The sequence below is a fragment of the Lontra canadensis genome, unplaced genomic scaffold (assembly GCF_010015895.1).
Source record: "Lontra canadensis isolate GAN:19392208 unplaced genomic scaffold, GSC_riverotter_1.0 scaffold46, whole genome shotgun sequence".
NCBI lineage: Eukaryota > Metazoa > Chordata > Mammalia > Carnivora > Mustelidae > Lontra > Lontra canadensis.
Genome location: NW_022631040.1, coordinates 12,380,323 through 12,391,079, shown reverse-complemented (window position 1 = coordinate 12,391,079; position 10,757 = coordinate 12,380,323). Strand labels below are relative to the sequence as shown.

General features: G+C 54.8%; 1 protein-coding gene across 1 annotated transcript; it reads right to left on the bottom strand.

The window, feature by feature from the left end:
* Window positions 1-2,107: 2,107 nt before the first annotated feature.
* On the bottom strand, window positions 2,108-9,816 carry CUNH1orf115 (chromosome unknown C1orf115 homolog). Its single transcript, XM_032872960.1, has 2 exons — window positions 9,445-9,816; window positions 2,108-2,381 (listed from the first exon to the last, which is right to left on the bottom strand). Exons 1-2 carry the CDS (start codon window positions 9,730-9,732, stop codon window positions 2,262-2,264), a joined length of 408 nt encoding a protein of 135 aa, XP_032728851.1. The 5' UTR covers window positions 9,733-9,816; the 3' UTR covers window positions 2,108-2,261.
* Window positions 9,817-10,757: the final 941 nt, after the last annotated feature.

The window sequence follows — 10,757 nt, the reverse complement described above, 5'->3', positions numbered from 1 at the left end:
AAGGATACAAAAGAAGCCTCTTGGTCAAGTGCAGAAAGGCAAAGCTCTACAACCCAATTCTCAGTAAGGTGTGGACCCTGACATTAAACATACACACACACACACACACACACACACACAACCAACAACAACAACTGAAGACAGAGAAATAGGCAAAAAGCTAATCTGCAACATGGATGCCCTGTCCCAGGGGAATAAGCACTCAGGGAGTTTGGACAAGGTCATCTTCTGTACACAGGAATCTGGCTCCCAGGACAATCCCTGCGATATTCTGATGGATGATATTTCTAGGCTGATTATTCATCAGATAATTCAAATTTCAAGGGCCAAATGTGCTTGGCCTGAGAGTGTCTCCAATTTGGGGGTGGGATGGGGAAGGTCTTCATGGGACAGACCTCAGCAGCTCTGGGTCCTTCCAGAGTCACATTTCCACTGCCCTGAGGGGACTCAGTAGACTCCTCTGGGGCAGGTCAGCATCCCTGGGCCGCCACGGACAGACGCCCACCAGGCCCATCACAGGCCACAGAGGCCTGGCTCTCCCACTGAACTCTGCTTGGCTGTTTTTTCCACTTGGGTTTCTTTCCCCCGAGTCCCAGTGTGCCCAGGCAAGCCGTCATGATCTTCCGTGGGTGCAAACGTGCTCTCATCATCCACTTTTATCATCTGATGGAAACAAGACGGCTTGTTGTGCCTTTTCCTCACAAGTATGAATGATGCAGAATGGGACCCAAGTTCTTCCTCAACACGGCCTCCAGAACGTCTAGCTACAACACTCGCCTACACCGGTTCCTGTTTCTGTCCCTCTGTCTTCTCCACCCACCTTCTCCACATCCTGGTGCCACCTGGTTCATCTGGCTGGTGAGGCCTGAGCCCTGAGGCTGCCTCTGCCAAGGCCTGGGGACCTGCTCAGGGCAACACGCAGGTGTGGCCACGCCCCTACAGATGGGTCGGCAACAACCACTTGGCCTTCTGGGTCTTCTGTCAAGAGTCGCAGCAGTGGGCTTTGCGGGGGGTTGGCAGAGGGGCCTCCTCTTTCTTTTACCTCCCTGGCCAAGGGTCCAATGGCAGTCCTTGGGCCGTCCCAGGGGAGTACCCAGGACCCATGCGGTGCTGAGCTCTGAATCCAGGTGAGATGTGGACTAGCTGGCAGCACCAGAGAAAGGATGCTACAGAGGCAGCCAGTGAGAGCTTCGGGCTTCAGGGGGATTTTCAGCACCAGCCACGGCACCCCTAGCCACCCAGCATCCTTGGTCCCTCCCCGGAGCTGCAAGCCCAGCTCGCCTGAGGTTTCCCAGGGCTGAGGAACCAGACCTGGCTCCTGGACTCCCACTCCTCCCGTCCACCATCTTTCTTGTTTCTACTTCTGGCACACCTGTCTCCTACTTACTGGTTCCATTTTAAAATCACGTATTTTTCTTGCTAGGCGCAGTGTCTCCCTCTCTCCCAAGGGCACAGAGGGGCCAAGCGGCTGCAGGGAGTCAGGAGGTCCCCGACTGCCTGGACAGGCGAGCCGCTCAGAACTCGCAGCCGCACCGCCCCAGCCCGGGCGGTAGGGGTGCTCCCTCCAGCCGCCGCTCCAGCCCACCCAGCCTGCCTCTGAGCCCCCTCCTTCCCTCCCCTCCCGTGGAGGGGGGGGACACAAGTTTATCTGCTTTACACAGTCACACACATCATCGACAGTTTTCAACGCATCCCCACCCTCAAAGAGATTTTCCTTCCCTGCTTCTTCTTCTCAAGCCCATGATTATACTCCTGGTGACAAAGGGGTGGAGAGAGGAGATGGGGCGCGTGACAGACAAACAGCTCCCCGGCTGCCCCCAGAAGCGAGTCAGCCAAGGGCTGTGAGCACCATGTTAGCCTGTGGCCTTTCCAGAACATAACAAATCATCTCGATCCAGGTCAACAGCCCTTTGCCCCCTTGTCATCACCGCTCCGCTACCCACCCGGAGCGCCCCGTCTGCCCAGTGTCTGCTGCGGGCCCAGCCCCCCGCCGTGGCTGCCACCCCGGGAAGCCTCCGTTGTCTGCACACAGTGACCCCAAGCCTAAGGCGGGCCTGATTCTCTGCGGGACTGTCCGTCGGGAGCCGCCTGGGTCCTAAGTCCTGAAAAGCTCAGCGATGCACACGGATGTTCCATTCATAACATTCATCCAATGCAGCAGGAGAGACATTGATTTCCTCCAAGGGTTTTGTGGGTTCAGGTCAAGGGTGGTCCCAGAGCGGAGCTGCCATCCGCGCCAGTGCTCGGCCCCGCAGCTCCTGCTAGCGCACGAACGAGACCACGCTGGTGGCTACTCCGAACGGGGCAGAGTAGGCCGCGGCGAAGCCTTGCAGGCCGATGACCACGTAGCGGCATCCCTTGGTGACGACCTTCCCCACGTTCTGTTTTTCAGAAAGAGAAGAGAAAAGCCAAGGGGCGGGTTAGGCAGCTCTGTAGTCCCTCCCACGCAACGGTGACCCAGGAAAGGACCGTCAGGACAAACGGGCCACATCCCGTGTTTCCACATCCGCCCCCGCCCTTCTCCCCCCGCCAAGCACATGTGGGTGCTCAGCACAGATGTCATCCTCTGGCAAGGTATCTTCAAGCCCTGCACATTTCCAGATCACTCAGACATCTCGGGAACAGCACTGAGGATGCCAGATCCAAAACCAAACCCCTTTTGTTTTCGAACCAGGCTCCACGTCTAACACGGGGCTGGAACTCACAACCCTGAGATCCAGCGTCACAGGCTCTACTGACTGAGCCACCCAGGTGCCCCTGGTTTGTTGGTTTGTTTGTTTTATTTACTTACTTATTTATTTATTTTTAAAGATTTTACTTATTTGACAGAGACATCACAAGTGGGCAGAGAGGCAGAGAGAGGGGGGGGAAGCAGGCTCCCCGCTGAGCAGAGAGCTCGATGTGGGGCTCGATCCCAGGACCCCGAGATCATGACCTGAGCCGAAGGCAGAGGCTTTAACCCACTGAGCCACCCAGGCGCCCCTTTATTTATTTATTTTTAAAGATTTTATTTATTTATTTGTCAGAGACAGAGCACAGGAGAGTGAAAGAATGCACAAGCAAGGGGAGCGGCAGGCAGAGGGGGCTGGATCCCAGGACCCTGGGAACATGACCTGAGCTGAAGGCCGACGCTTAACTGACTGAGCCACTCAGGCGTCCCGCCCCGATTTTATTTTTGAACCAAAGCCTACTCTCTTCTCTGTTCCAGCCCAGTCACTGCATCATCGCCAGACGGGGTCCAGTGTCCCTGCCCTCACCTGTCTGAAAGCCCGCCCTGCCCTCCCTCCAGCTCCGGGGCAGACGCCTGCCCAGCCCTCGCACGGTCTCTAGCGTCTCCAGCTGTTCTCTCCCGCTGTACCCTGCAGTACGATTATACACTCCTCCAGGGTAAGGACTACGCTGCGCTTTCTTGCCACTCACTCCTTTTCTGCAAGGCCTGGTGTTGGACAGGCGACATCCCAGGGATTCAAATGGGATGGCCAACAGGAAGCAGAGACGCCCCCAATATTAATGGTGCTGTTGCCCACCGCACGCCCCCTCCTCTTCCCAAACTCAACTTTCGTCATCACCCTTCAATGCAGTCAAACATCCATGTGGATGACTTGGGCTCTATCACACACCTCGTCTCTCAGCCCCCTGACCTTTCCAACTCCCAATAAATACTTGAAATTCCTGGTTTTGCTTAAAATGCCTGATCACAGTCAAAAAGCTCAGAGCCAACGCTACCCAGCAAACCTCCTCTGTCCAGCAGGCTGACCTGCCCTCTCTCCGGGATGACGGGGCTCGTGCTCACTGCCGTACCCCCAGCGTCCAGAAAGGGCCCGGGTCTTTCCTGTGGAAACTCGCAGGCTCCATAAAGAGCCCGGGGGGAGAGCCAGGTGACATGGATGGCTTCTCTAGACAGTGACTCCTGGCACAGCGCCCATGGACTCCTCAGTGAGACACCAGGGTGCCCTCAGGGGGCGGCGTGAGGTTGCTGAGAGAGCCTGTTCTATAAACGCATAATGAGATTCAGCAGGAGAATTTTACTTTCCTCCCTGAAATAACAGTAACAGAAAGACTGTTCTCTGGGAGCAAGTGTCATGGGGATCGGGAATCAAGGGCGCCTGCACTGAACCGGACGTCTCTGGCCTCTGTGCATCCCCTTTCCTCAGTCAGGTATTCGCAAAAACTGCTCCTCACTTCACCTTCGCCATTTAGAAAGAAGCTGCTAAAATAGCTCATTAGCTGGAACGTTGTCAAAACACAGGTTCCAGAAAAGCGATACAAAGAAACGTAAAGTATCTATCAACGACCATTTCAGTGTCACTTGAGGGAGGTTTTGAATTATTGATGTGAGTCAAGTTTTCAAACCAAATCATCTCTTGGAGAAGCTGTGGGGTATGGGGGACCCAGGGGAGCATCGTAGGCTGAAGAATGCGCCCCCCCATCCCAAGATCCTGTAAATATATGGCTTTATGGGGTCAAAGGGATTCTGCAGATGTGATTAAGGGTCTTAAGATGGGGGAGATGGTGGGGCCAATCATTCTAAGGGCCCCTATATATTCATCAAGACCCAAAGGAGGACAACCGTCTTTCTAAGAGGGACACAAGTCACACAGAACGCAGTGTCATGACAGAAGCAGAGGCCGAGGTCCACGGACTTACACTGCTGGCCTGGATGCAGGAGGATGGGACCTCTGGAAGCTGGAAAGAGCTCCGAAACTGGTTTTTCCCTGATGCCTGCATGGGAACCGGCCTGGGGACTTCAGCACAGTGACCCTGATTTTGGACTTCTGGCCTCCAGACCTGTACAGCTGGTATGGGTCCTAAACCAGCACGTTGGTGGTGATCTATTACAACTGTCCTAGGATGTCATGCTTTCTGGGGCTTCTCCGTATTCAACCAACCCCTGGTTAAGTCAGGAACTCCCCACCCCCTTCCAGTTTCCAACAAAACAAACAAACAAAACAAAACACACCGAGACAAACAGAAACTAAAACCCAGCTGTCAACAAAGATCACTTTTCCCTCAATATGAAGATCAAGTCTCCAGTCTAAAATGCGGTCAGGACCCGGTACAAAGCTGAGCTGGGTGATCGGCTACAGACGGCAGTTTTTTCTGAGTTACTGAGTTCTGATTCCAAAGGAACCAGAAAGTCAACAGTCCTATGGGGTCTCTCCTTCACCCCGCCTACCTCCCGCCCTAAGACAGCAGCCAACCATCACAGAAGCCTTGCCGCCTGCCAGGTTTTAAAACCCTCGTTTTACCCCACGTCACAGAGAAGGAAACTGAAGCCAAGCGGTGGGCCCAGCCCTGAGGTCACCAAACCAACAGGGGGCAGCTCCGGTGCCCCTGTCCTTACCAGATGCCCCTAGAGCATGACGACAATTTTTCTCCGCCTTGAGATAAAGGCTCCTCCACATATTGTATTTCCCCCTCCCATCCTCCCCTAGCTGCCTAATGGACAAAACGTACCTACTGTCCTCATCCAAATGTCTCCCGCGGCTCTCAGGGGTGCCTGGGAAAGGTGGCCTCTCACCTTAAGCTAAGTTTTGGGGTTCAGTCCCCCTCAACCCAACTGCCAGGTGAGACTCCTGCCTCCCAGCTTGGCTGGCTACTCTCCAGCTGTGCAGCCCCGAAGAGCACAACTTCCTTAAACTTGTTTCTATTGCTGCAAAATGGGGGGGTCCCCCCCACTTTACAAGGTTCTGGGGATAATTGAGGGGTGTCACTCAGGAAATGGGCAGCAGAGCTGCTGGCATGCTGTGGCAGAACAGCCAACATCGGTCCCTCCCCCTTCCCTGTCCCCAGAACACAGCCCGTGAACCATTAAAGCGCCAAGTGAACACTCACATCCTTACAAAGCACCGGGCAGGAGTCCCCGCACACCCGCCCTCAGCCCGAGCCTCTGAGAGGTGGGACCAGGTGGGCCCTGGGGACCACAGGGCAGCAGGAGAGGAGAAATCCTTTTGCATTTCACAAATGCCTATTTTTTTTATTTTTAATTTTTTTTTAAGATTATTTATTTATTTATTGACAGAGATCACAAGTAGGCAGAGAGGCAGGCAGAGAGAGAGGAGGAGGCAGGCTCCCCTGCTGAGCAGAGAGCCCAACGCGAGGCTCGATCCCAGGACCCTGGGATCATGACCTGAGCCGGAGGCAGAGGCCTTAACCCACTGAGCCTCCCGGGCGCCCCCACAAATGCCTCTTTAAACAGAAGCAGGAAGGGACTTGGGTGCAGGGCTTGACCAGTGAACGGATGACTAGGAACGGCCACGCCCCCTTCCTTGAAGGAAAAGCGTCCATTAACAATGAGGAGCCTTCACAAGTCCCTCCTTATTCCACCCGGGCAGGGAAAGGGAAAGATTCACGTGGGTAGCTCAAGCCTGGAGACTCAACTCTCCACACCTCCAGTGGGGAACTGGCTGTCGCCATGGATTTTCGGCACAGCGGGGTGGACTCTTTTCTTCTCCCACGGTGGAACCTAACTGGTTACCTTCCCAGATGCCTCCAAGAAAGTGGGAAGTTGGAAGGCAGAGAGGGCGTGTCCAACTCTAATGGGACAGTGTCCTCTCCTCCGGCTTCCGGGGTCTACCGACCGAGGGTAAGACGGAACAGCTTCCGGCGGCGCACATCTCTGCCTGGGCTGTTCCCTCCGCCTTGGATGCCACCCCTTCTCTGTCGGCTCAATTTTACCGTTTTTATTTTTTTTAACTGTGGTGAAATTCACAAAACAAAAATTAACCATTTTAAGGTGAAATATTTGGTGGCATCTGGTGCACGGACAGTGCCGTGTGACTAGCACCTCAACCTACTTCCAATATATCTTTACCATCCCCAAAAGGAAGAGCTGCACCTGTTTTAATACTTTGCCACCCCCTATTTTTCCGTCTCCCCAGTCCCTGGAAACCACCCATCTGCTTCCCTCTCTCTGCATTTACCTATTTTGGACATTCTATAGGAACAGAACCATCCATGCGCACGGCACGTGACCCCGTGTGTCTGGCTTTTTTCACTTAGCACACTGTTTCCGAGGTTCATCTGAGAGGGAAATTAAAGGGACCCCAAGACAAACTGCTTTGTTCATTCTTTTTTCTGCTCTTTTTTTTGCCAGGACCTACAGCCGGTGCCCTACACACACCTCATAGAATAGATAATGTTTGTTCTCCTTGTAAAGGTCAAGGTTTTAACAATTGCTTAAGAGTCTGCCGGCACAACAGGTAACATCCAAGGAGTGACCAGGCAGGGTGGTTCCAAGACCAGTGACTCATCAAGATCCCTGGCTCCAGGGCCAAGTGACTTCTGAAGGTCAGACACCTCAACTCTCATCTTTGTTCCTATATGCCTAAGACGACACTTGCACCAGCCCGTCATCCTCAGTAAAAACGCTAAGTCCCAGTGAAAACCCCATGCCCAGACCAGACTCCCTTTTCTTTCCAATCCAACACGCTCTGTATCTCTATTCTCTCTGTCTTCAATGAACTCTGCTCTCACTTCCTCTAGGCTCGAGTTTTGAGTGCCATCTTGCACGGAGCCAAGGACCCTCCTTGGACCCAGCCAACCTCCATCACATCCATGCTGTGGAACGTTAATGGGACTTCATTCCTTTTTATGACTGAGTAATATTCCACAATGTGTATACACCACATTTTATCATTTATCAGCTGATAGACACAGGAGTTGTTGTCACCTTTTGGCTATTTTAAATAATGCTGCTATGAACATGTGAATATGTTCTCTATGTTCTCTCCCTCAAATACATGTATGTATATTTTAGTACTTATTTTCAGTTATTTTGGGTATATAACTAGGAGCTGAACTGCTAAATCAAACAGTAGTTCTATGCTTAATTTTTGGAGGAAACTCCAACCTGTTTACCACAGGAACTGCACCATTTTACATTTCCATTAGCAATCTGCAGAATTCCAATTTCTCCACATCCTTGCCAACATTTGCTATTTTTTGTTTCTGGGGTTTTTTTTGTTTGTTTGTTTTTATTTTTTTAAGTAACAGCCATCCTGGTTAAGTGTGAAATAGTACCTCATCATTAACCTCTGAAACCTCAATCTTCTCTGCCTAGTTCTTATGTCACCTGACTTCAACACCCTCATCCCGAGGACTCTGTACCATGTGGCAACGTGGTGGGGCCCGGACTCTGCCGGGGTCTCCCCAGGAGGTGTGCACTTCACTAGGGCAGGACTGCACTGTATCTGTTTCGTTATCTCTGGTGGTTAGCATGATCCCTGCACGAAATGAGCACCTAAAAAGCATCTCCACGTGCCAGCCCCTGACCTGAGATGTCCCCAGATACCAGGTTCGCCAGCTGGGAGGCCAGCGGCGGTTTCTTGATGCTGAACTGAGACCAGATGGGTCAGTTCTAGCAGAACCCAGCCTGAGAGTCCCTATCTCACTGCCTGCCAGTATACTGTGCCAAACCTGCTGACTGGCTTTTACAGGGGATGATACACCCAAGTTTCTAGGAGCAGAAACTAGATGGTTTTAGACAGGTTAAGAGGCACAGACAATGAGACTGTGAATCAGATGGGGCCTTTGGCCAGAACACAGTGAGTTTTATGATCTTCTTCTGGGTGGCCTTGCCCAGGCCCAGGAGGTGGGGGCAGAAGTAGCTTCAAGTGATTCGCCTAGGCACTGCCTTGGGCTTCGATCTCTGAGAAGGGCACTGTCATTTTATCCCATCTTCATATTCTCTCTCTCTCTCTCTACCCCCTCCTGTCTCCCCTCCTTCCTCTGCCCCCCAGCCCCCAAGGCAAAAGGCAGTGGTATGTTTGCAGGTCCCATAGTATAAGGGTGGCCAGCTGGGGGAAGAGAAAAGTAGATTCAACATGTGCCTATTTATGTACTGTCCCGCTCCCAGGCCCTGGAAATAACCTCTGGAACTTAAGGAGAAAAACCCAAACAATTCTCAGCTGGTGGGATATCCTGGAGAGGATGTTGCCAGAGAACAGATGAACCGGCCTGCAACTCCCTACTTTCCAACTGGGTCACCCTCTACAAGTCACCTCACCACGCTAATGCCTCAGTATTCCCATCTGTAAAATAGGGACACGGATTTCTGTCCTGTCGGCTGTACAAGGGGGGTGTAAGGCACACCGGGATCAGAACACGGGGATGCTGGGACGTGTTGGGAACGTTACCAGGCGCAGCCCCGCAGCCCCGGGGGTTAGGGGTTGGATTGGCCCGCCCCCCTCCACACACACCCCAGCTCCGGTTTGGGTTCTGTCGTTACTTGCGATCGAGTTTTCCTTCACCTCCCAGTGGACAGAACCCTCGTCCGTGTCTGTTAACGACAGCTGGAAAGGGGACGCAAGGGCAGCTCAGAGAAGCTGAGCGCGGCCGGGCGGTGGAGACCCGACGCCCACCCTCCGGGCGATCGATCAGGGAGCCGGGGATCGGGCCGCCCGCACCCCGAGCCCGCGGGCGGGGGCGGGCGTGGGGCCCTACCTTGCCGTACTTCTTCAGCTTCTGCCGGTACCTCCTCCTGGGCTTCTCGGCCGGCGCCGGCTCCTCCAGCGGCTCGTAGCGCTCGGGGAGCACGGCCAGGTGCACCTTGCGCGCGCTCCGGGCCCCCGGGCGCCCCGCGCTCGCCGCGCTGGCCGCCTCGTCCCCGCGCTCTGGCTGCTCCAGGAGGGCGGCCGTCTCCTCGTCCCCGTCCGCCCGCGCTCGGCCCCGGGGCCCGCGGCGCAGGAAACCACTCGCCGCCTTGCTTCGCAGCCTGGCGCCCACCGTCATGATGCTGCGGCCCCTCCGGCTACCGCTCGAGAGAAGACGCCAACCTCGGCGCCCCGCCTGCGCCTGCGCCCCCGCCCCCGCCGCCGGCCGCCCGCCCCAGCCCGGACGGGGCGTGGGTAGAGTTGGGGGGTGGGGGCTCGGGCGGCAGCGCCCCCTGGCCGCGGGACCCGGCATCGCGCGCCCAGCCGCACCTGCCCCGGGCCTACCTGGCGGCCGCGGCGGGGCGCACCCGGAAAGCTGGGGGCGCAGTGAACACACGAGACACGTTCAGCCACACCTGCGACGAAATAAATGAACCGCAAACAACGAGGCGTTCCTGGCCACGCTCAGATCGGCAGAGGCGACGGGGACAGTAAAGATTATACCCCGCGCCCTGTGGCTGGGTGAGACGGTGGTGATAATGCGCTGTTACGGGATGCGCACCAGTGACCAACTTTGGGGAAAGCGATGAACACCGCTGAGAATGGGCCATAACTTTCTAGACACCTGTCCTAAACACAGCGTCAGAGACACAGCCCAGGAGCGCTCGGGTGGCCCCGCCGGCTGCGGGAGGAACTCCAGGTTTTGGCTGAGGTCACGCTCTCGGGGTCCTGGGATCCAGCCGCACGTCAGCGCTCGGCGCGGAGTCGCTTGTTCCTCTGCCTGGGCTCCTCCCCCTGCTCCTCCCTCTAGAGGCTTGCCCGCGCTCTCTTTCGCTAGAAAAATAAGTAAATAAAATCTTAAAGAGCAAGAAACGCAAACCTTACTTAGCCCCTAGTGTTAATATCAGTTTCACTCACAGGGAGAAAGTGGGGCAAACCAGCCGGGTTGCGCGAGCTAAGTTCGGGTCCAAGCACAGAGTATGTGATGTGATCGTCACACTTGGGCTTTCAGCAATAGCGCTGGTAGATATGCATCTCTGGGTTCATGGTGAATCTTAACCTTCTAGCGAATGCCTTATTGTATCAGGCAGGTAAGTCTCTCTCTCTTTTTTAAATAGGTTCCCTGCACAGCGTGGAGCCCAAGGCAGGCATTGAACTCTCCAC

Bases quoted from the DNA above. Each gene is read 5' to 3' on its own strand.
- CUNH1orf115 (XM_032872960.1), bottom strand. From the start codon at position 9,732: ATGACGGTGGGCGCCAGGCTGCGAAGCAAGGCGGCGAGTGGTTTCCTG. The intron at 2,382-9,444 runs GTAGGGCCCCAC...TCTGAAAAACAG, and splicing joins AGCTGAAGAAGTACGGCAAG to AACGTGGGGAAGGTCGTCAC.